The sequence below is a fragment of the Natrix helvetica genome (genome assembly GCF_964273705.1).
Source record: "Natrix helvetica genome assembly, chromosome: 5".
Taxonomy (NCBI): Eukaryota; Metazoa; Chordata; class Lepidosauria; order Squamata; family Natricidae; genus Natrix; species Natrix helvetica.
Genome location: NC_138551.1, coordinates 2,816,284 through 2,841,188, shown reverse-complemented (window position 1 = coordinate 2,841,188; position 24,905 = coordinate 2,816,284). Strand labels below are relative to the sequence as shown.

The 24,905-nt window shown below is 46.6% G+C and overlaps 1 protein-coding gene across 3 annotated transcripts in view; it reads right to left on the bottom strand.

Moving 5' to 3' along the window:
* Positions 1 to 24,905, bottom strand: part of MASP1 (MBL associated serine protease 1) — a 105,168-nt gene that overhangs the window by 17,049 nt on the left and 63,214 nt on the right. For all 3 annotated transcript variants that reach the window (XR_014175623.1, XM_081956054.1, XM_081956053.1), the window contains exons 9-10: positions 6,309 to 6,446; positions 3,358 to 3,432 (exon numbers count right to left, since the gene is read on the bottom strand). Coding sequence is in view for 2 of the 3 variants with exons in the window: in XM_081956054.1 (XP_081812180.1) it covers positions 3,358 to 3,432; positions 6,309 to 6,446 (213 nt within the window). In the remaining variant the exon portion in view is untranslated. The remainder of the gene's footprint in view (positions 1 to 3,357; positions 3,433 to 6,308; positions 6,447 to 24,905) is intronic.

Here is a 24,905-nt window from a genome sequence, read left to right as displayed (position 1 = left end):
GTAATCCTCATCTTACGGCCACAAATTGAGCCCAGATTTTTTGGGGTCAAAGCGAGGCCGTGTGGCGCAGTGAGTTTTGTCCCATTTTGCAACCTTTCACGGCAGTTGTTATGTGAATCAAGCTGTCATTAAGCGAATCTGGGTTCCCCTATTGGTTTTGCATTGTCGGGAAGTCTGGGAAGGTTTACAAAAACTGATCACGTGACCCCGGGACATTGCAACAGTTATAAGTACATGCCAGTTGCCAAGTGCCTGAATTTTGATCATGGGACCACGGGGATGCTGAAAAACAGTTTGAAAAGCGTGTGTGAAAAATGGTAGTAACTCACTTTTTCCAGCGCCGTCGTAACTTCAAATGGTCACTAAGTGAACTGTTGTAAGTTGAGGACTACCTGTATTGGATGATGATTCTTTGCAAACTGGATTGCATTTAATTTCATTGGTAGAGGCCCCTGGATTGACAATAGCCAGCCGTCAAAAATACCAAATTGGCATGCCCGATTTAAAATTGAGAAAGTTTTTGCATTTTGATTTTCTTTTGATATGTCACCCGGCTTTTAAACTTTAATTACAATGCAGAAATCGTCCCCAAGGCGCATTTGAATAGCAAAAGGAAGGAAGTTTAGGATTACAAAAAAATAAATAAACCAATAAATTGGTGCAAGAAATTATTCTTGAAACGTGCAATTATTTCCCCCAGCATAAAATTCTCTGCAATTCTTCTGATTAACTTTCTCTTAAAAATCCATGCCAAGTCCCCCCCTCCCCCCCCGAGACTGGACAGTCGCTTGTCTGAAAAGGTATATAGTTAGGGTCTCCTGCTTGAGCAGGGGGCTGGACTAGAAGACCTCCAAAGTCCCTTCCATCTCTGCTCTGATTCTGATCTTTATTTCTCCCTGGGGATGTCCACAGGGATGGTCAAAGAAGATGGAAGAGAGATTTGATCATATCATCTCAGAGGCCATCTTGACTTTTTTGCCCTCCCTTGGAGATAGCTCTGCTTCTACCTTTGACCTTTATTTATATGACAAATAAATAAACAGACAGATAAAAGCCACTGCCCTGGATCAATACATGTAATCCTCGACTTAATGTTGCTAAGTGAGACATTTCTTAAGTGAAGTTTGCCTTATTTTATCACCTTTTTTTGCCACAGTTGTTAAACCGGTTGTTACGTTAGAAACACGGTTGTTAAATGAAACCGGCTTCCCCAATGAATGTACTTGTCAGAAGGTCCCGAAAGGGGATCACATCACCCCGGGACACTGCAACCGTCATAAATACGAGTCAGTGGCAAAGTATCTGAATTTCAACCATGTGACACTGCAATGGTCGTAAGTATGAAAAACGGCCCTTTTTCAGTGCCGTTGCAACTTTGAACCGTTGGCAAACAAACCGTTGTTGTAAGTTGTTGTAAAGTCAAGAACTACCTGTAAGATAGCACTCCCGGGATTCTTTCAGGAATCTATTCACCGGCATGGATCTTAAGAGTAAAATTGACCGATTTCTATCCTACCCAAAGATTTTTCCCTGCCCTTGTATGAAAAGGGCCCCGTGGCATAATCTACCAGCCATGATGGAGACCTTGTACATGGCACGAATCAACATCATGGCTTATTTCTGCATCTCAAATACCTCGGTGGGATGCGGAGGTGCGCATGGCCACGCATGTGGGGAAGCAGCCACATCGTTTTGCCTAGATGATCTGCTCATTCTTTGGAGCTGACCCAGCAACACAACAGAACAAGCAACGTTATAGGGTTGTCGCTCGCACATCTGGGGAAGCGCACCAAACCTTCGGCTCTGTTCCCAAGCATTATGAAGGCTAAAACACATGAAGAACGGTTGCAGGAATTGGGGTGGGGAGTATCTAGTTTAATGCAAAGAAGGACTAGGGGAGACATGATAGCAGGGTTACAGTCTTTGAGGGGCTGCCCCAAAGAAGAGGAAGTCAAACTATTCTCCAAAGCACCTGAAGGCAAAGACAAGAAGCAGCGGATGGAAACTAATCAAGGAGAGAAGCAACCTGGAATTGAGGAGAAATTTCCTGATAGGGAGAGCAATTAACCAGTGGAACGGCTTGCCTCTAGAAATTGTGGGTGAAATAATATAGGGCTGTGATAGCGAACCTATGGCATGCGTGTCCAAAGTGGCACATGGAGCCATGAAGCCTGGCATGCAGGGTGTTTCCCATTCGTCTTCTGGGTTTCTGATGCACATGCACAGGGGGGGAAACCAGCTGGTGTGCGAGCGGCAGTTCCGGAAACTGAAAGAGCTGGTCTTCCATTTTCCGGAGTGAGCATGTGTGCCCGGCCAGCTGGTCAGTGTGTGTGCATGTGCAGCAGTCACTGGAAGACTTCCTGGCTGGTGCACATATGCGCATGGGTAACCAGAAGTTCATTTTCTGGCACATGCATGCTCCCCTGCCCAGCTCCTCTTCCTGGTTGCCACCCAGCCGAGCGCCCGTGCAGAAGTGAAGCGTGTGTGCCCGCGAGAAGTGCTCCCTTTTCAGCACTTGGTGCCAAAAAGGTTCGCCCTCACTGGTATAGGGTTTCTTGCTGGAGCCGGGGATTGGACTAGAAGACCTCCAAGGTCCCTTCCAACTCTGTTATTCGGTAGTTGCTGGATTAGCCCACATGTCAGTTTTTCCCCCGGCATGCAAACTGGGTTACACCATTCCGGACTGTATCGTGAGAGCAGATTGTGAAGAAATAACACAAAGGCACAACAAAGCATTCGCTCTCCCACAGCTGTACAGTTTCTAACCAAAGCGTCAGCCTGGATTAAATCAAACGCAAACACTTCCCTTCCCGCTTCACACCCAATTTGCAAGCGTGCAGAGAACCTCTCGGTGCATCAAATCGGCGCAAACCGTGTGAATTTTCTTTCTTTGCCCCCTTGAAAGCAAAGCCCCAAACCTACAATAGAATGCAAGGTTTTCAGTGCGTCATGCTCAGTTTCTACCACAAGCCACGATGCAACGAACGCAACCAGGTCTCTTTGCAAACCCATTTCGCACGTCGTGGGAATGCAGCCGCTAAAAGACATGGCTTCTTCTGATGATTTTACACTTTCCTTGGCACCTCAAGTGCTGCCTGGTCTCCTCGGGAAGAAAACCCGGTTAGTAGCCAGCTCGCCAGGCCCTCAGCTCTGTCCTGTCCTCCCCCAAGAAGAAAACCTAGTTAATAGCTGGCTTGTCTGTTTCTAAAAACTGACGACACCCCTCAAGGCTTCTCTTTAACGTTGCTGATGTAGGAAAGAGCTTTGCAGGAGGCGATCACAATTTTGGCTTGAAAGAAAGGAAGCTGTGTGTGGTGTGTGTGTCTTTGTGTGCCCGGGAGGGTGGGAATTGGGTACCTGGCTGGCAGGAGGGTAGATGGGTCCCCAGCTCGCTGCTTCTCCAAGCACCTTTGGTGTCACAGGTGAAGATTCCTGCCAGAAAGCCAAACATAGAAATCTGATTACGGGGCGACATCCATCGCCTTACAGAATTACAGAGAAAAGAAAGTAAGGAAAAAGATACAGAACCCAGAGGATGCACTATTAAATGGAAAAAAAAGGAAGGGGGGAAGAGGGGGAAAACAGAAAAGAAAATATTAAATATACAAATATATTGTACACATATATTTACTAGGTGTTATCCCAGAGAAACTTTAAGAAAGAGGATACTTATTTGATTGCACATGTAACTACAGCAGTGAGAATTGTATTTGCCCCAAATTGCAAATTAAATAAGTTACCAACAGAGGAAGAGATAATAAAAAAGATATTAGATTGTGCAGAGATGAACAGGTTGATACTGAAAATAAAGGATAAAGAGGAATCGGTGTACTTCAAGACATGGGGAAGATTTTATGATTGGCTAGAGAAAGGAAGCCAAAAAAGAAAAGGAGAAGATGCAGAACTCAGATGCTGCACTATTAAGAGGAAAACAGAAATGAAAATATTAAATATACAAGTATATATTCAAGAGTGAGATATAAAGGGGGAAAAACATAGGATAGATTAGCAAAGGAAAGGGAATAAGAAATGATGCTAAATTATATTTGGGTTTGGGGAAACACCATCCCAAGAAAACATAAACTGAGATTTGAAAGAGACACCTACAACAACAGAAAAAGAAAGGGAGAGAGGAGGAGAGAACGAGAGGAAGAGGAGGGAAAGAAGAAAGAGGGAAAGAGAGGAAGGCTGGGAGGGAAAGAAAGAGAAGGAGAGGAGGGTGGAAGGGAGAGACAGAGAAAGAGAAAGGGAGATGGTAGGAAGGGGAAGGGGAAGAGTAGGAGTAGGGGAGAGGTAAGGAAAGAAGGATGGGGAAGGAGAGGAGGAAGGAAGAAAGCAGAGAAGGGAGGGAAGGAGAAAAGAAAGGGAAAAGAAGATGGTGTTATAACAGGGGGAAGGGATGGTAAATAAAGCAACCCAAACTGTATATTATAATCTTTTAAATGGAATAACAAATGTATAAGAATGACAAATGTAAAGAAGAATAACATTTATATGAATGTATACTTATAATTGTATGTAAGAGAATAAAAAAAAAAAAAAACTAAAAAAAAAAAATTGCAGACATTTGCCATGGGAGAAGTTTTATATTCAAATATATTAGATTCTAGTTTATACCCCCCCCAAATATTAACAGAATCAGGGTCTCCACTAGATAATCGACAGTCAAAACTGAAACACAGTCCATCGACTAAAAAAAGTGAGCACACTTCCTCAAGCCCCCAAATAAGTTACCCAGACCCAATCCACATATCAAAGGATAAGGCCTGTGCACACAGAGTAAATTAAATGAGGTCTCCCTCCGTGAACTGTATGTGGACAAGAATAAACATACATACATACCTACCTACACACACACACACAAACACACACACACACACACCATTTCTTAGCAGCCTGCCCCTAAAGGCAAACTACCTTTGCTTTTAGGAATAAATATTTCCTCACAGCTTGTCTGGACCTCGCTTTATTTATTTTTGCGCAGCCTCGGCTCGAGTTGGAAGCCTACATTATTCTGACGGTCAGGATGGACCATCTTGGATCAAGCAGCCCTCCCTATCGTGACTCTCTTTGCCCCATTTTTTTTTTAAAAAAGGTTTTTTTTAATTCTTGTTCTTATTTATCTTTATCACATTTACATATTTATCTTTCGACATAAAAGATTAAAATATACATTCTGGGTTGCTTTGCTTACCGCAGAGGTGTCCAAACTTGGGTACTTTAAGACTTGTGGACTTCAACTCCCAGACTTCAACTCCCAGAATTCATGGCTGGCTGGGGAATTCTGGGAGTTGAAGTCCACAAGTCTTAAAGTTCCCAAGTTTGGACACCCCTGGCTTACCATCCCATACACCTATTTTGTATTATCATCACCCTATTTTTTTTCTTTTCTTTTCACCCTCCCTCCCATCTCTCCTTCCTTCCTCCTCTCCTTTCCCTTCTTCCCTTGCCTCTCCCCCTACTCCTCTCTTCCTCCTCCTGCCCTCTCTCCTTCTCTTTCTATCCCTTCCCTCCTTCTTCTCCTCTTTCTTCCTTCTCCCCCCTTTCTTCTCCTCTCCTCTCCTCCTCTCTTCCTTTTCTTTTCTGTTGTTGTGGTTATCTCTTTTCATCTCTCAACTGGTGTATTTTCCGGATGGTATTCCCGCAATCCCTCTTATATTTTTATGCTTGTCCTTCCCTTCCCTTTTCTTCCCTATCATATCCTAACTATTTTGTCCCTCTATATCTCATTCTTGAACATGTATATTAATACTTTCTTTTCTATTTTCCCCCTCTTTCCCTCCTTTTCCATTTAATAGTGTCTCGCCTGAATTCTATATCTCTTTCTTGCTTTCTTTTCTAGACTTCTTTCTCTAGCCCAGGGGTGTCCAAACTTGGGAACTTTAAGACTTGTGGACTTCAACTCCCAGAATTCCCCAGCCAGCTATGCTGGCTGGGGAATTCTGGGAGTTGAAGTCCACAAGTCTTAAAGTTCCCAAGTTTGGACACCCCTGCTCTAGCCAATCATAGAATCTTCCCCACGCCTTGAAGTGCATTCTGTGACCATCGTCCTTCCATTGACTTCACAGCCGCTTTCACACAACACCCTCAACCTGGATCCGAATCTAAGCCGTTTGGGGGGTTTGTACGACAGTTGGTGGAAGCCAACTTAAAAAGCTCGACTAACGCAACACAGAAAGGCCACAAAACATCACCCAGGGTTAAGGCTAGCCCAAACTTGGGGTGTTGTCTGAATGTGTCACCACGATAAACAGGGTTGGGGGCATACAATCCACGTGTTCCCCGGAGGAGCTCAGTAAGATGCTCACCTGTGACGTTGGGATCCATTTGGTAGAACGGCTCTTGGCAGGAATACCGGATCTCAGCCTGGTACGTAGTCAGGTTTTGGGGGGTGGAGAAGGTGAGGAAGCCGTGCGAGATTTCTTGGGGGGCTTTGCAGTCTGCAACTGGGCGAGAGAAGAGAGGGAAGGGGGTCACTTCCGAAAACGGATCCCTAATCATTGCGCCCCCCCCCCGCCCAAAGAATGAAATACTTTGGGGAAATATTAAGAGGCAGAATATTATATTTTTCCCAAAGGAGAAATGATACACATGTTCTTAGAGGCAGAAAGCAACCCCCAAAGTAAGTAAGTCTCTTTCTTTCCTTCTTTCTTTCTTTCTTTCTTTCTTTCTTTCTTTCTTTCTTTCTTTCTTTCTTTCTTTCTTCCTTTCTCCCTCCCTTGCTTCCTTCCTTCCTCTTCCTTCCTCCCTTCCTTCCTTTTCTTCCTTCCTTCCCTCCCTCCCTCCTTCCTTCCTTCCCTCTCTCTCCCTTCTTTCTTCCTCCCTTGCCTGCTTCCTCTTTCTTCCTTTTTCCCCTTCGTTCCTCTTCCTTCCTTCCTCCCTGCCTCCCTCCTTCTTTCCTTTTCCTTCCTTCCTTCCTTCCTTCCTTCCTTCCTTCCTTCCCTCCCTCCCTCCCTCCCTCCTTCCTTCCTCCTCCTCCCTTCCTTTCTTCCTCCCTCCCTTGCTTGCTTCCTCTTCCTTCCTTCCTTCCTTCCTTCCTTCCTTCCTTCCTTCCTTCCTTCCTTCCTTCCTTCCTCTTCCTTCATTTCTCTTCCTCCCTCCCTCTTTCCTTTTCCTTCCTTCCCCCCTCTTTCCTTCCTCTCCCCCTTCTCTCTCTCTCTCTCTCTCTCTCTCTCTCTCTCTCTCTCTCTCTCTCTCTCTCTCTCTCTCTCTCTCTCTCTCTCTTTCAACGGTTTATTTATACATTTTCATTTAACATCCATACAGTAAGTGTTTTGTGAACAGTGTATTGCTTGGGTCAATTTGCTTACATAATAATACTTTTTCAGTTCCTAATTTCTACCTCTATTCTCCAACCATGTATAAAGCAAATCCCCATATTTGAAAATACTCTCTGTCTTCTTTTTCTTTTATCTTTAATGTCAGTATTTCCATTTCGGCACAATCTAATTTTTTTTTAAAAAAATTCCATCTTCTTCTCTGGGTATTTCCTCATTTCCCCAGTACTGTACCAATATGATCCTTGCTGCTGTTAATACATGAAGTATTAAATTCAAATTTCCTTTATCATATTTTTCTGGTATTTCACCTAACAAAAAATATTTCTGGCTTATAATCTATATGCAACTTTAACATGAGCGAAAGCAAAGAAATATTGGAACCCGCCCAAAATAAAACATACATGGTTAGCCTCCAAGTCTTTCTTAATAGGACACAGCAGATGCCAGCACTTAAGGAGATAAAGAGCTTATTGAAAGAGGAAGCCAACTATCTAGATGGCTCCATTCATAAGCAAAGCAAGCACCGACGGCAGAAATCCATTCAAGACAGGATATTTAGAGAAATTCCTTTGTGGCAGCCCCTCAAATAGAATAGAATAGAATAGAATAGAATAGAATAGAATAGAATAGAATAGAATAGAACAACAGAGTTGTAAGGGACCTTGAAGGTCTTCTAGTCCAACCCCCTGCCTAGACAGGAAATCCTGCACTACCAGACAAATGGCTATCCAACATCTTCTTAAAGACTTCCAGTGTTGGGGCATTCACAACTTCTGGAGGCAACTTCTGTTCCACTGATTAATTGTTCTCACTGTCAGGAAGTTTCTCCTCAGTTCTAAGTTGCTTCTCTCCTTGATTAGTTTCCACCCATTGCTTCTTGTTCTACCCTCAGGTGCCTTGGAGAATAGCTTGACTCCCTCTTCTTTGGGGCAGCCCCTGAGATATTGGAACATATCTCAGCAGATTAGAACAAGCAGCTCCAACACCACAAGATCCAACACAAGGCAGAAGCCATTAGCCACAATAGGAATTGCCCACCACCCTCTTTCGAAACACAAAGCCTATATTGCACAAACCCCAAACTCATAAAGATCTATATTAAAGATCCATCCACCTATTCAGAACCACAGGTTGGTTCGGCTTCATCCATAAACTTTCTTTCCAATCAGCCTCCGGGTTATTCCCAGCGTCTTTTTCCCAACTTGGAACTGAACCGGATGGATTTTCCTTCCAACACCCTTTTCAATTCGATCGTGATGGAAGGGACCTTGGAGGTCTTCTAGTCCAACCCCCTGCTCAAGCAGGAGACCCTCTACCATTTCAGACGGGCGGTTGTCCACTCTTCTCTTGAAAGTTAAAAAGAAATGCTTCTGACAAACAAACAAACAAACCCAATTATAAGAAGGAAAAACTATGAATGTGCAGAAATGGATTGACTGCCTATGGCAGGGGTGTCCAAACTTGGCAACTTTAAGACTTGTGGACTTCAACACCCAGAATTCCCCAGCCAGAGCTGGCTGGGGAATTCTGGGTGTTGAAGTTCACAAGTCTTAAAGTTGCCAAGTTTGGACACCCTTGGCCTATGGAAATGAAGGAGAGGGAAGAAATTGAGTATCTCAGAGGTTGCCATAAAGAAGAGGGAGTCAAACTATTTTCCAAGGCACCTGAGGGTAGAACAAGAAGCAATGGGTGGAAACTAACCAAGGAGAGAAGCAACTTAGAACTGAGGAGAAATTTCCTGACAGTGAGAACAATTAATCAGTGGAACAGAAGTTGCCTCCAGAAGTTGTGAATGCCCCAACCCTGGAAGTCTTTAAGAAGATGTTGGATAGCCATCTGTCTGAAATGGTATAGGGTTTCCTGCCTAGGCAGGGGGTTGGACTAGAAGACCTCCAAGGTCCCTTCCAACTCTGCCATTGTATTGTATTGTATTGTATTGTATTGTATTGTATTGTATTGTATTGTATTGTATTGTATGATCAAATCTGGAATAGATGGTATTCCTGGCTGGAGAGTAAACGTAAAACTTAAAGATACAAACGGTATCAGTATAATATATAGAGTGTATTTAAATAAGGATATAATTTAGGATAGTGATATTCAGATAAGTAGGATTGTGTGTAGACTTTATTCCCAGTTTATTTCCTGCCGTGGGGGAGCCAGGGTTCGACACCTTCAAACAACAATGAATCATATTAGGGATGCTAGCAATGACGAATAAGGTATTAATAGGCCGTTTTAGTATGCGGTGCGAATGCGCTCCGTGTCTCTTGCCCAAGGGATGTAAAATGGATTCATCAGTGAATAAATTTAACAGATTAATAGAGTTGGAAAGGGACCTTGTTGGTCATTTAGTCCAACCCCCTGCCTAGGCAGGAAACCCTATACCATTTCAGACAGATGGCTATCCAACATCTTCTTAAAGACTTCCAGGGTTGGGGCATTCACAACTTCTGGAGGCAACTTCTGTTCCCGCTCAAGCAGGAGACCCTACACTAGGGATGGGCAAACCTTTTTGGTACCAAGCCCCCAAACTGGAACGCGCATGGATGCTTCTGCATGTGTGTGTACTCCAGAGCACCGAAGACCAGATAGCTCAGGGGTGTCCAAACTTGGGAACTTTAAGACTTGTGGACTTCAACTCCCAGAATTCCCCAGAGTTGAAGTCCACAAGTCTTAAAGTTCCCAAGTTTGGACACCCCTGAGATAGCTGGTATGCACAGGCCTATTTTTTGGCTGTTTTCAGGCCGTTTTTGTAATAGTCTTCACGAGCACAAACTGGTCTTTATGGGCACTGGAGTGCCAGAAAACGCACTGAGAACGGCCCAAACAACAGCCCGGAAAAGGCCTGGAAATGCCCTGGAAAATGCCTTGGGTTTTGGCCATTTTCGGGTGCGAAGACCAGCTGGCCAGCACGCATATTCGTGCCAGAAACCAAAAGCGCAGATGGCAACGGCGGGCATGCCCACGGACAGATTGACCATCATAGCCCTACACCGTTTAAAATTAAACCTGTCGTGCGGGTTTTTCTAGAGGCTGAGATCATTTGGGGGATGCAAATCAAGAAATGGATATTGTTTGCTTTTACATATTAAGATACAACTAGCCATTTCTAGAACACCAAATCGAGGCAACAAGTTGAGGTTGGAGTGTATTTATCTAGGAAAAGTTGGAAGTCAAAGTCCCCCTTTTCTTCCTTTTTCTCTCCCACCTTGTATCTTACACCCTCCTTCCCGCCCGTTCCCTTTCCTTTCCTTAATTTCCTCTTTTTTGGGGGTATTTTATACAATAAAAAGAAAAAAAACAGGGAAAAAAAATAAATGGATATTTTTTACAGTGGCTACAGAAAATTTTCCTGAAAGACACGGACTTTTTTTCCTCGACTTACGACCAAAGGGGAGTCTCATGAAAATGGTTGTAAAAATTGGGCATGATTCCGCTAATGCTGCTTAATGTCGAGAACTTCTGGTTCCCTCTGTACAGGTAGTCCTCGACTTACAAGTGTCCGTTTAGTGACAGTTTGAAGTTACAATGGCCCTGGGAAAAGTGACTTTCCCACACACGAAGGTGGCCACACGCTGGACCTTGTTTTTGTATCTGAACAGTGGGCGAGTGATCTGGGAAGAGGGGATGTAACCATTACTCCCCTGTCATGGTCAGATCACTCATGTCTCCGGCTGGACTTCCCTGGCGCTACCCCCCACTGCGAGGAGGCGGAACCAAACTGTCCAAGTTGGTACCGCCCCAGGCGCCTGATGGAACCGGATAGGTTCCAGACGGAGCTTGGGCCATTCCCTGTAGCCCTGACCCGCTCTCGCTCCGAGAACCTAGTGGCCGCCTGGAATAGGGCGGCCGCTGGGGCCCTGGACCGAGTTGCGCCTTTGCGGCCTCTCCTGCGGCGACGACCCACCCGGGCTCCTTGGTTCACCGAGGACCTGAGGGTGATGAAGCGCCATAGGAGATGCCTAGAGGGCAGGTGGAGGTCTTCACGCTCCGAATCTGACCGAACACAAGTAAGAGCCTATTTACGGACTTACCTTGTGGCATTAAGAGTGGCTAAACGCAGACATTGTGCCACTTTTATTGCGTCCGCCGATAACCGCCCTGCCGCCCTGTTTCGGGTGACCCGCTCTCTCTTATCACAGAGGACGCGGGAAGCCCCTCTACAGGGCAGAGCAGAGGAGTTTGGGGAATATCTGCAGGACAAAATCGCTCAGATCCGGAGCGGATGGACCCCCTTCAGTGGACCAGAGGAGCCGCCAACAGTGAGTCTTGTGAGACCACTCTGGGAGGAGTTTGCGTCTGTTGCCCCCGAGGATTTGGATAGGTTGCGTGGACGGCTGCGACCGACCACATGTTTAATGGACCCGTGTCCCTCCTGGTTGGTACTGGCATCCTGGGAAGTGACACGAGGCTGGCTACTGGGCCTGGTGAACGCCTCTTTGAGCGAGGGGTCCTTTCCTGCCGCCTTGAAAGAGGCGGTGGTGAGGCCCTTACTCAAGAGGCCTTCCCTTGACCCGATGGAGCTAGCTAATTATCGTCCAGTCTCCAACCTTCCCTTTTTAGCGAAGGTTGTAGAGAATGTGGTGGCGCAGCAGTTTCCACGACACCTTGAGGAATCCGAATATCTAGACCCACGCCAGTCCGGCTTCCGGCCCGGACACAGCACGGAGACGGCCTTGGTCGCGTTGGTCGATGATCTCTGGAGGGCCAGAGATAGGGGTTGTTCCTCTATCCTGGTCCTATTAGATCTCTCGGCGGCTTTTGATACCATCGACCATGGTATCCTATTGCGCCGGCTGGAGGGGATGGGAGTTGGAGGCACCGTTTTGCGGTGGTTCGGCTCCTACCTCTCCGATCGGACGCAATGTGTGTTGGCAGGGGGGCAGAGGTCGACTCTGAGGCCACTCACTTGTGGGGTGCCTCAGGGGTCGGTCCTCTCGCCCCTTCTGTTCAAGGCATATGTGAAGCCGCTGGGGGAGATCATCCGTGGTTTTGGGGTGGAGTATCATCTGTACGCTGACGATACGCAGCTGTACATTTCCACCCCAGACCACCCCAACGAGGCTGTCGAGGTGATGACCCGGTGTTTGGAAGCCGTCGGGGTCTGGATGGGGGACAACAGACTCAAGCTCAACCCCTCCAAGACTGAGTGGCTGTGGCTACCGGCACCCCGGTTCAGTCAGTTGATTCCATCGCTGACCATAGGGGGCGAGCAATTGCCCCCTGTGGAACGGGCGCGCAATTTGGGCGTCCTCCTAGATGCCCGGCTGTCAATGGATGACCATGTGGCAGCCGTGGCAAGGGGGGCGTTCCACCAGGTTCGCCTGGTGCGCCAATTGCGCCCCCTACTGGACAGGGATGCCCTACGCACGGTCACTCATGCACTGGTGACGTCTCGGCTGGACTACTGCAATGCCCTCTACATGGGGCTTCCCTTGGGACACGCTCGAAGACAGCAGCTAGTCCAGAACGCAGCCGCGCGGGCTATTTTTGGGAGTACTAGGTACTCCCATGTGACACCTCTCCTGCGCGAGCTGCACTGGCTGCCTGTGGTCTTTCGGGTGCATTTCAAGGTGTTAATCACCATCTTTAAAGCGCTTCATGGCTCAGGACCTAGGTACTTGCGGGATCGCATCCTACCACACACTTCCCTGGGACCGATTCGCTCTCACAGGGAGGGGCTCCTCCGGGTGCCGTCCACTAGGCAGTGCCAACGGGCGACACCTAGGAGTAGAGCCTTCTCTGTGATGGGCCCAACCCTCTGGAATGACCTCCCACCCGATATCAGAACCACCACCGACTTTCTCTCCTTTCGACGAAAACTGAAGACTCACCTGTTCCGTTTAGTCGGCCTGGACCATTCATAACCTCATTATACCTCTTGGCAGATATATTTTAACTGGGTAATTTTAATTGGGTATTTTTTAGGATTGTTTATATACTGTTTTTTATCTGCTTTACCTGTACAGTGTTGTATTGCCTCCTCTTCTATGTTTTTATGTTTGCATGTTTGTAGTCCATTTTATCTATTTCATTTGACTGTACACCGCCCCGAGTCCCTTTGGGGAGAGGGGGCGGTATAAAAATCGAAATAAAGGTAAAGGTAAAGGTAAAGGACTTATGATGGTTGCAGCCTCCCCGCATGACATGTGATCCAAAATTCAAGCGCTCGGCAACAAACTCGTATTTATGACGGCTGCAGTGTCCCGGAATGACGTGATGCCCTTTTTCCCAACGAGCCAAGTCAATGGAGAAAGCCAGATTCACTTAAGGACCGTGTGACTAACTTAAAAAAAATCTGCAGGGATTCACTTAATGACGGTGGCAAGAAAGGCAGTAAAAATGGGGCAAAACCCATTTCACCAATGTCTCGCTTAACAGCAGAAATTTTGGGCTCAGTTGTCGTAAATTGAGGACTACCTGTATTATAGTCTGGGCTGACTGTTCATTTTCTGCATTTTTCTGCATTTTCAACTTTTTAATGTTTTTTTTTCCTTTTTACAAATTTTATTGGTTGATCTGAAATTAATACACGTGCATTTTACGTTTTATATGTTTTCTCTTGTTTGCGTGACTCCCAGAGTCAATCGGGGTTTGGTGCCCTTAGATTAAAATTAAGAATAATAATTAATAAATTACGTCGCCTAAAGGAATACAGGTAGTCCTCGACTTATGACCACAACTGAGCCCAGAATTTATGTTGCTGAGTGAGAAATTTGTTACGTGACTTTTGCCCCATTTTTACAACTTTTCTCACCACAACTGTTAAGCGAATCACGTCAATTGTACAGTTAGTAACATGGTTGTTAAGTGAGTCAGGCTTCCCCATTGACTTTGCTTCCCAGAAGGTCGCAAAAGGGGACCATGCGACCCTGGGACACTGCGACCATCATAAATGTGAGTCAGTTGCCGGGCAAGTGAATTTTGATCACTTGAGCGCAGGGAGGCTGCAAAGGTTGTAAGTGTGAAAAAGGGTCATAAGCCACTTTGTTCAGTGCTGTCGTAACTTTGAACGGTCACTAAATGAACTTGTTGTAAGTCGAGGACTCCCTGTAACTGCTTCTGGGCAATGTTTTCTCCACGGCTGCATGTCTAAGCCATGTGCAGGAAGTCCAGTCCAAAGGTGAAGGACCCTATGTGGCAATTTATGGGTGTTTTTCCTCTCTTCCGGTAATCACCACCTCTCTCTCTCTCTCTCTCTCTCTCTCTCTCTCTCTCTCTCTCTCTCTCTCTCTCTCTCTCTCTCTCTCTCTTTCAGTCTCTCCCCTTTCTCTCTCTTCTTTTTCTCTTTTTGTCACTCTTCTCTCTCCCCTTTCTCTCTCTTCTTTCTTTTTGTCTCTTTATTTCACTTTTTCTCTTTTCCTCTTTCTTTCTCTTTCTCTCTGTCTCCTTTTGCCTCTTTCTCTGTCTCTCTCTTTCTCTGACTCTTTGTCTCTTTCCCTCTCTTTTTCTTTCCCTCACTTTTCTCTCTTTCTTTTTCTATCTCTTCTCCTCTCTTTCCTCCCTTTTCTCTCTTCTCTTTCTTTTTCTTTCTCTTTCTCTCCCTCTTTCCCTCCATTTTCTCTTCTTTCATTTTCTTTTTCTCTCACTCTTTCTGTCTCTTCCCTTTCTCTCTCCCTTCTTTTTCTTTTTCTCTCATTCTCTCATTCTCTTTTTCTCTCACTTTCTCCCCCTTTCTCTTTTTGTCTATCTCACCCTCTTCTTTTTCCTCTTTCTTTTGCTTTCTTTCTCTTTCTCTCTGTCTTTTTATCTCTCTTTTTCTGTTTCTTCTCTATCTTTATCTCACTTTCTTTTTCTCTCTCTTTGCCTAACTTTTTCTCTCTCTTCTCTCTCCGCTCTTCCTTTTTCTTTCTCTCACTCTCTCTTTCACTCACTTTTTCCTCTTTTCCTCTTTCTTTTGTTTTCTCTCTCTTCTTTCTCTCCCTGCCTCTCTCTCCTCTCCTCTTCCACCCTCCTCTCTCTTACACACAAACACACACAACATTTTCAAGACAACTTGGGTGGCCAACTGCATCCTTCTTGAAGGATTTCCTTGAAATCCATGTGATTCCTGGCCTGCTTTTCCTGGCACTGCCTAATCATTGTTTGTTGCTCTGCGTAGTTCATGTTAAAAAGCAGAACAAGACAGTTTGTGAACAGTGGGGAAAAAAAAGAGATAAGGCATGAATTTGCCAGTTCAAAGGTCTCTGCTCATTTCCTGCCCTGGAAAATCCACCCCAGCTGGGGAAATTAAGTCCTTGTTTGATTTTAATGAAGTTGGTCAACTTTTTATTTTATTTTTAATTCTTATATTTTTAGAGGGCCTTTGAAGCTCTTGAAATGCTTCAATACCCCTCTAAAAAGGATGCAAATGACCAGCTTTGTCTACAATCCTTCCCTTCCCCCACCCTCCAGTCAGAGCTGAAGAAGCTTCTTGGATGAGAAGCAGAAACGTCTTCAAAAGAAGAAGAAAAAAAAACACCAGAAAGTCCAGTTGCCTCTTGAGAAATAGTGAACTCTGGGCCTAGAGGTGGAGCTCTTGCCTCCCAATCCAGAGGTTGTGAGTTCAATCCTAGGTAGAGGCAGATGTAGGGTCTCCTGCTTGGGCAGGGGGTTGGAATAGATGACCTGCAAGGTCCCTTCCAACTCTGTCAATCTGTAAAAAGCACTTTTGACTGGTATCCTATCAAAGAACTATTGAATTCTGATCCCTTGCCCCTTGGTAGGAGGGAGACCAAGGAAGTTCTTAACTTCTTCTGGGCCTCATGTCCTCCAAAGGTTGGCATTCGTTGGGTGAATCTCTCAGTACAATTTCAGTCCCACAAAGAGAAGTTCTACATCAGTGCTTTTCATCTTCTACACCAGTAATTCTTCACCATGGACCCCCTTTGAATACCTTTTGGGGCCATGCACCCCAAGACTTAACTCAAAATTTAATTCATAACAGTTCTTCCAGCCTTCGCCAATCCCCCGTCATGGCCATCCAGGTGTCTGTGGACAACAGGTTGAGAACCACTCTTCTACCCCATGCTAGGAAATTTCCCAGACTTCCATCTGGCAAGAATGACCGAGAATGAGGTGGGCTCCCATCTGTCAGATGCCTTCAAAAGGAATCTAGAGAGACCTCTGAATGTCATGGTGGACTCAGGAGAAATGGTAGAGGTAGAGACTTTCTTCTCTACTCAAGAGGTTCTCACTCTGCCTTGATGTTCCTTTATCCTTGGTCGCCTGAAGATGGGTGGACTTCAACTCCCAAAATCTAGGACTTGAAGTCCATCCATCTTCAAATGGCCAAGGTTGAGATACACCTATCTTAGGTTGAGGCTGGCCCCTCGGTTCTGTTGGCATCTTGGAGGTTTTTCTTTAGTTCTCCAGCTTCTCCACACAACTCCTGAACTTGTTTGTTGATAAGAATAGAATAGAAAATAGAATAGAATATAATAGCAGAGTTGGAAAGGACCTTGGAGGTCTTCTAGTCCAACCCCTTGCCTAGGCAGGAAACCTTATACCGTTTCAGACAAATGGTTATCTAACATCTTAAAAACTTCCAGTGTTGGGGGCATTCACAACTTCTGGAGGCAAATTCTGTTCCACTGATTAATTGTTCTCACTGTCAGGAAATTTCTCCTCAGTTCTAGGTTGCTTCTCTCCTTGATTAGTTTCCACCCATTGCTTCTTGTTCTGCCCTCAGGTGCCTTGGAGAATAGCTTGACTCCCTCTTCTTTGTGGCAACCCCTGAGATATTGGAAGGCTCTATCATGTCTCCCTAGTCCTTCTTTTCATTAAACTAGACATACCCAGTTCCTGCAACCGTTCTTCCTATGTTTTAGTCTCCAGTCCCCTAATCACCTTTTCTTGCTCTTCTCTGCACTCTTTCCAGAGTCTCCACGTTTTTTACATCGTGGCGACCAAAACTGAATGCAGGATTCCAAGTGTGGCCTTTCCAAGGCATTATAAAGTAGAAATAGAATAACAGAGTTGGAAGGGACCTTGAAGGTCTTCTAGTCCAACCCCCTGCTTACACAGGAAACCCTATACCGTTTCAGGCAAATGGCTATCCAACATCTTCTTAAAGACTTCCAGTGTTGGGGCATTCACAACTTCTGGAGGCAACTTCTGTTCCACTGATTAATTGTCCTAACTGTCAGGAAATTTCTCTCTCAGTTCTAAGTTGCTTCTCTCCTTGATTAGTTTCCACCCATTGCTTCTTGTCCTACTGATGAAAGTGGTCAGGCCTGAAACCCAAACTTCCTATGGCCCCAGAGCTTGAGAAGTGTCCATAAAACAGCAGCCACCAGAAGCTATTTACAACAGCGAGTAGCAGGAGTTCATCCCAGGAGACCTGGCACTGCTTCTGGATGGAGGGAAGAGTTTGCTCAGAGTTATTCTCTACAATCAAAACACTAGCGGGTGGCACCTCCACATTGAGTTGCATGAATCACACCGTCATAGGAGACAGATGGTTTATTTACTCATTGGGGGGAAAGAAAGCTATGAATTTCGTTCTTCTGATCCAACCATTTGGCCATCCCAGGGCTTCTTGCAGCCCACCAACCAGATGGCATTTTGGAACCACTTAGTAATAAAGGAGATGTTTTACAAGCTCTCAGTTCCTTGGTGCTCTCTGAGCTTGGCTGTTATCCTGCAGACATTGCGTGGCCCAACTAGGGAATATCATCAGGTCTAAAACAGAGTGGGTGGTAGGGGTCTGTGGAGTGAGGAGGAGAAGGGGAGGAGAAGGAGGAGAAATATGGAGTCCTTTGTGCTCTTTGAGCTGATTGTTCTCTTTGCAGACCTTTCATGGCCCAGATAGGTAACATCATCAGTGCTATAAGGAGGAGGAATTTGTGGAAAGGAGAGCAGGAGGAGGAGGAGGAAGAGGAAGAAAAACATTCGTCTGCAAGAAAACAGCCAAGCTCAAAGAGCACCAAGGACCCCACAATATTTTTCTTCCTCTTCCTCCTCTCTGCAAACCCCTTCCTTCTAACACTGATGATGCTACCTAGTTGGGTCATGAAATGTCTGCAAGAAGACAACCAAGCTTAGAGCACTAAGACTCCACAGTCCCCCTCCTCCTCCTCTCTTCTAGCCCTGATCATGGGTAATGAAACGTCTGCAACCCAGCTCAGAGGGTACCAAGGACCCCTCAAACCCCCTACTCCTCCAACCCTGAACACCCCCCCCCCCAAGCCAGGATGGAAAACTCTAACCGGAAGACCTTCCTGTGCATCTCAAAGCTGCTTCAAAGCTTCTTCTGAATTCTTGGTGATTGCCGTAGCGGCAAAAGTGGACCAGACACCAGTCTTGGCTACATTGCTCTAGATCTGACCTGAGGTTTTAATGACCCGAAGGCCACATCTGGCCCCTGGGCTGTCCCAGTTTTTCCACATCTGGCCCCTTGGGAAAAACTCACAGGTAGTCCTCTACTTACAACCATTCCTTTAGTGACTGTTCAAAGTTACAAAGGCATGGAGAAGTGACTTAGGACTGTTTTTGACCGTGGCAGCATCACACGATCAAAATTCAGAGGCTTGGGAACTGACTCGTACTTACGACGGTTGCAGCGTCCCAGGGCCACGTGATCCCCCTTTGCGACCTTCTGACAAGCGAAGTCAATGAGGGAGGCCGGATTCACTTAACAGCTGTGTTAACAACTGCAGTTTCACTTAACAACTGTAGCAAGGGAGGTCATAAAACGAGGCAAAACTGACTTAACAACTGTCTTGCTTAAGAAGGGACAATGGGGGCTCTTTGTGGCCGTAAGTCGAGGACTACGTGTAATTCATCCGTTCCTCCCCCCCCGAGTCCAGATGATTGATAGCATCCCATAATAGTGTGTAGGGGGCACCCCAGGAGCTGTTTCATGTCTGACTGAGGCTTCCCAAGAGCCCAAAGCAAACTCCTTGTCCCAACAAAAACCCTTTTTATTAATTGGCTGTGAATTCTGCTCATTCACACCCAGCAAAGTCTTTCAAGGGAGGATTTTACGGTCACAGACCTTATCTGGCTTGGAGAGCTGCCAGGCCGAGATCTGCAAAACTTGGCCAGGAGCCTCGGAGAGTCACGAATTAAGCGAACGAATTGTCTCCTGCAAACTCCACTCCCCTTTCGCTCCTCTTTTATTTCCTCTGGGAGGGGCCATTCATCGTCCACCTGTGGCCTTACTCCCAAGTCTACCCCTTATTCTTTAGCTCGTCCCTTCTCCTGGCAACTGCGCATGCGCACACTGGGAACAGGCTCCAGCTGTTCTTCTGCCCCCACTGATGTCCGACTCAGAAGGCAGCTGATAACTGTCAGATGGCTCTGGCCCCCTCTCTGCCTCCGACACAGAGCCCTCGTCTGAGCCTTCCCCAGACTCCAGGACTGGCCCATCTTCCTCCCCAACCTCCTCACAGTCCGAATCTGCTGCCAGCTCCGATGCTGCTGTGGGGCCACCACATTTCATGCTCTTTCTTGTCTTACTGCCTTGTCTCCTTTTTTAGCTGCAGGTTCACACCACAAACTGAACTTGGGTATGAACGAACTCCATTTCCCTTGGTTTACGCAAAATGTTATTAACTAATGAAATAGATTGTTTCCGTAAGACGAAGGATGCATAGGAGGAGGAACTTCCCTTCTGGTCTCCTCCGTCCAGCATGCTCACAAATCTGATCAGGGTTAGGATGAACAGACAGAGACGAACCTAGTACAACGTGTTGTGTGAATACATCTGTAGGGGTTGACCTGGGTCTCCTGAGGTCTGGTTTTAGAGTCTATGTGAGCAGCGTTTCTCAACTGTGTTGACTTGAAGAAGGGTGGACTGAAGGTCCAGAATTCCCCAGCTAGCAAACTGGTTTGTTCAGCTGGTTTGTGTTCCTTCTTTCTTCCCTTCCCATTCCTTCCTTCTTGTCCTTCCTTCCTTCCCCATTCTCCTCCTTTCCTTTCTTTCTCTCCCTCTTTCCCCTTCTCTTCTCTTCTCCCCTTTCTTCTTTCCTTCCCTTCCCTTCCTTTCTCCTTTCCTCTCTCCTTTCCTTACCTTTCTCCTTCCCCTTTCTTTTCCCTTTCCTTTCCTCTCTTCCTTTCTCCTTTCCTTTCCCTTTACTTTCCTCTCCTTTCCTTTCTCCTTCCCTCTTTCCCTTTCCTTTCTCCTTTCCTTTCTTTTCTCCTTCCCCTTCCCTTTTCTTATTTTATTTTGTTTTCTGTTATTTTATTTTTCTTTCCTGGGAGTCCACACATCTTCAAGCCGCCCATGTCAAGAAATACTGGCACAGTTCCTCTATTCTTCATTTCACTCCTGCCTGCATGCATAGACATCCATTTCTCTCTTTTTCCCTCCCTCTCTCTCTCCCTCTCTCTCTCTCTTGAAGGGGAGCCTGATGGAGACCATGAGTAAGGCTGAGCAAGATGTCTTATGGACTGAAACCTTCTTTCAAGCTACGCTCCAAGCAATTGGAACAGGGGCCCAATGTGTCGTGTTGTGTGTCCCCCCCCCACTTCACCATCTTAGTGATTTGAATGATCCCACAGGTACAGCTGCATCTGAGCATCTGCGTGTGTCTGTGTGTCTGTGTGTCTTTGTGTGTTACATATTTTTAACTTATTTATTTCATTTATATGCTCCCCATCTCAGTATCCAGCGACGTACAAAGGTGGGGGGGGGGGGGGGGAGGCAGGGCTTCAATTGGACGGTTGCAATCATCATTTGCACCTTTTTTTAAAAAACATCCCTCCCCGATGCTCCTGACAGGAATGGTAGGATTTGCAGATTTGGAAGCCACGTAAGAATTTTTCGGAAATCTTTTCTGTGGATCTGGGCTCCTCCCGTTTCCCACTCTGCAGGGCTGTTGTTTCCCACGTTTCTAGCCTCTTGGAGTCACGAAGCGCATGCAGGCACAGGAAAGGACGAGCCCCCGAGACGCTGCCCATCCGCAGGGACAGAAGAACCGGAGAAGGAGGAATACAGTTTGGGAAAGAAAAGCCTCGGCCATTCCCATCACCAGGGAAAGAACGTTAGTCCCGTTGCTGCAAAGAGCATTTTCATTCCTGGGTTATCAAAGAGGGAGCGAAGGCAGCAAAGGAGGCAGCGGAGAGAAGATGGAAAATCCCACGATCCCAGGGATGGATGGATTCCTTGCAAGGAAGACTTTGGTGGCATGCTATGTCCAGGAGTCCATGATTTCTCTCTTAGAAATTCTGATTTTTATGAGCTTGGCTGGTGTGGAAGGAAGGGTTTAAAAGAGCCCCCCTGAATGCCGCAGCTGGAAGAGCCCCGGGGGCTGCTGAGGAAACCGTGAGAGATTGGGGAGGGGGACATATAATTCCCAGAGGTAAATGGAATCCCCTCCTCCTTCATAGGCTCCTGAGCTGCGCTCCTGGCTTAGGCTGCTGCGGAATCTGAGTTCCTCGTTTATCGAGATCTTTTTCTCGGTCAGCTCGGATTCGGCCACTGTGGCAAAGGCAAATGGGGAAAAGACGGAGGGATGGAAGGGAGGGAGGAAGAAAGAGAGAGGGAGGAGGGAGAGAGGGAGGAAGCAGAAGGGGAGGGAGGGAAGGAAGGAAAGGAGGAGGTGGAAAGGAAGAAGGGAGGGAGAGGAGGGAGGGAGGAGAAAAGGAAGGAAGAAGGAAGGTAGGTAGGTAGGAAGGAAGGAAAGGAGGAGGTGGAAGGAAAAAGGGAGGGAGGGAAAGTGGGAGGGAGGGAGGAAGGAAGGAGGAAGGAAGGAAGGAAGGAAGGAAGGAAGGAAGGAAGGAAGGAAGAAGGAAGGTAGGTAGGTAGGAAGGAAGGAAAGGAGAAGGTGGAAAGGAAGAAGGGAGGGAGAAGGTGGGAGGAAGGAAGGAGGAAGGAAGAAGGAAGTTAGGTAGGAAGGAAGGAAAGGAGAAGGTGGAAAGGAAGAAGGGTGGGAGAAGGTGGGAGGGAGAGAAGGGGAGGAGGAGGAAGGAAGGAAGATAGGAAGGAGGAAGGAAGGAAAGGATGGAAGGAGGGGAGAAGAGAGGAAGGAAAGGAAGGGAGGAAGGGAGAGGGGAGAGAGGAGAAAAGGGGAGAAGAGGAGGGGGGAGAGGGGAGGAAGGAAGGGCAGAAGAGAGAAAGGGGCAAGGGGAGCTGGTGAGAACATGCCCCATGCAAACAGTCAGAAGCAGCACCACCAAAAAGCATCCAGAGGTTAAACTCATTGCGAAAGGAAGGCACACATTGGAAGCTGCCTGCAGTCGTTTCTGGCGCAGAAAACAGAGGATTCCTCCATCGCCCCCCCCCCGGCCTTAAGGGAAAAGGGCGCCATGGCGTACCTGGTGGGTCTTTGGAGGTGCTGCCCTCTTCCCCCCGGCGGAGGTCTGGATGGACAGATAGCCCTGGCCTTACGACCATCACTGAACCCTGCAATTTGTTACGGCCGAGAAGCAGTCATGACGGCAGCCAAAATGGTCGTAACAATGGAACAACACTCACTTACCGACCATCTTGCCGAGCCACACTTTCTATTATTCTACTATTTTCTATGGTGGGAAAACGGGAGGGGGTATTGTATGGAGTTAGATGATATGTAGCCATAACAACATTCTTTCTAGAAAGCCAAGGTCATCCTTTGTCTTTGCAACTCCGCACCTGACCGGAACTGGATGGGGGTCGAGCTGCCAGCATGGCAGTGAGAGATTGGACCATGGGATGGACTTGTGGGCATGGGGGCAAGATCTTGAACTTTCAACTAGGTGGGGAAAACCAGGAAGCTTTCAGAGTCGGGTTTTCCCAGATGTGCCAACATGGCTCCCTTCATCAATTGGAACTTTGAGGAATCCTTTGCCTCGGACTCTGATTTACTTTTGGATGCTATTTGGAACCCTGACATTAACCTGAATCTGACACTGGGAACTCTGAGGGGAAGAGGGAATGGACATGGCAGAGAGAGAGAGAAAGAGAGAGAGAGACAGACAGAGAGAGAGAGAGGGAGAGAGAAAGAGAGAGAGAGAGAGGGGAGAGAGAAAGAGAGAGAGAGGGAGGGAGGAAGAGAGAGAGAGAGAGGGAGAGAGAGGGAGAGAGAAAGAGAGAGAGAGAGGAAGAGAGAAAGTAAGAGAGAGAGAGGGAGGGCGAGAGTAAGAGAGAGAGAGAGAGAGAGAGAGAGAGAGAGAGAGAGAGAGAGAGAGAAGTGGGGAGCCTGGGCCGTCTGTCAGTCCTCAGATGGAGACTCAACAGCCCCCAGGTCTGGGGGTGGCTGATGAGGAAGAGGAGGAACAGCTGGGTCCAGTGCCTGGTGTGCAGATGGGCAGAAGGCAGAGGAGAGGAGAGCAGTGGAAATCTAGGGGCCTGTCCTCGGGAAGGAAGAGCCACTGCTGTTAGCATCTCCCAGACGGATGGAATTCTTAGCCTGCGAGAGAAACTTTTTGCCGGGGCTGCCGCCGCTCCGAGTAAAGGAATTTTTGAGTTCACTCCGAGAGTTTGTTGTGTTTGGGGAGGCTGGGTCAGAACACTTGGGCACTTGTCCATCTGAGCTGAAACCCCTGAAGGAGATTCGACCGGTGCCATCCCGTGCCAACTGACCTCGCCCACACGGGTGGGCAAAGCCACAGACCCTCGGCCCCCGTCGGATCCCCCCTCCCGTTGCTGAAGACCGCAAAAGCGGCATCTTACTTTTGCACACTGGCACTTGGCTGCTCCATACGCCTCCTTCATGCATTCCATCTGGAGGTCTCGCTCTCCACGCCGTCCTAAAAAGAGGCACAAAAGGCTGATTCTCACAGCCGGGAGACCGTTTCTTTCGTTTCACTGCAGGCCTCGACTGACGGCCACAAAGGGCTCCAGAATTTACGTTGCTAAGTGAGAAATTTACGTCGCAGATTAACAGATGCGTGGCAAAGTCCCGAAAATCAGATGGCCCCTGGATGCCTGTGCGCATGCGTGGAGAACTGAGCTGTGGTGACGGCACCTGCCACAGGTTCCCCATCAGGGGTCTAGGGTCTTCTGCCTAAGACCTCCAAGGACCTTTCCAACTCTAAATTCTATTAAATAAATTCTCTTCTCTTCTTCATTCCAATATGTTCTGTTCTATTCTATTCTATCCTATTCTATTCTATTCTTCATTCCAATATGTTGTATTCTATTCTGTTCTGTTCTGTTCTGTTCTATTCTATTCTATTCTATTCTATTCTATTCTATTCTATTCTATTCTATTCTATTCTATTCTATTCTATTCTATTCTATTCTATTCTATTCTTCATTCCAATATGTTCTATTCTATTCTATTCTATTCTTCATTCCAATATGTTGCATTCTATTCTGTTCTATTCTGTTCTATTCTATTCTATTCTATCTATTCTATTCTTCATTCCAATATGTTGTATTCTATTCTATTCTATTCTATTCTATTCTATTCTATTCTATTCTATTCTATTCTATTCCTCATTCAAATATGTTATATTCTGTTCTATTCTATTCTGTATTCTATTTTATTCTGTATTCTATTTTATTCTGTATCCTACCCTATCCTACCCTACCCTACCCTACCCTATCCTATCCTATCCTTCTAAGTCTTAATACTGTTATTTCATTGGTTCCCTGCCTGGAGACCCTGGGACCAGAGGCGTGACTATCAAAACCATCTTGCCAACCCATAAATTAAGATGCATTGTGGGGAGTGCGAATTGAGTAGAATTTGCACAATTTATCTGTCCAAGTGT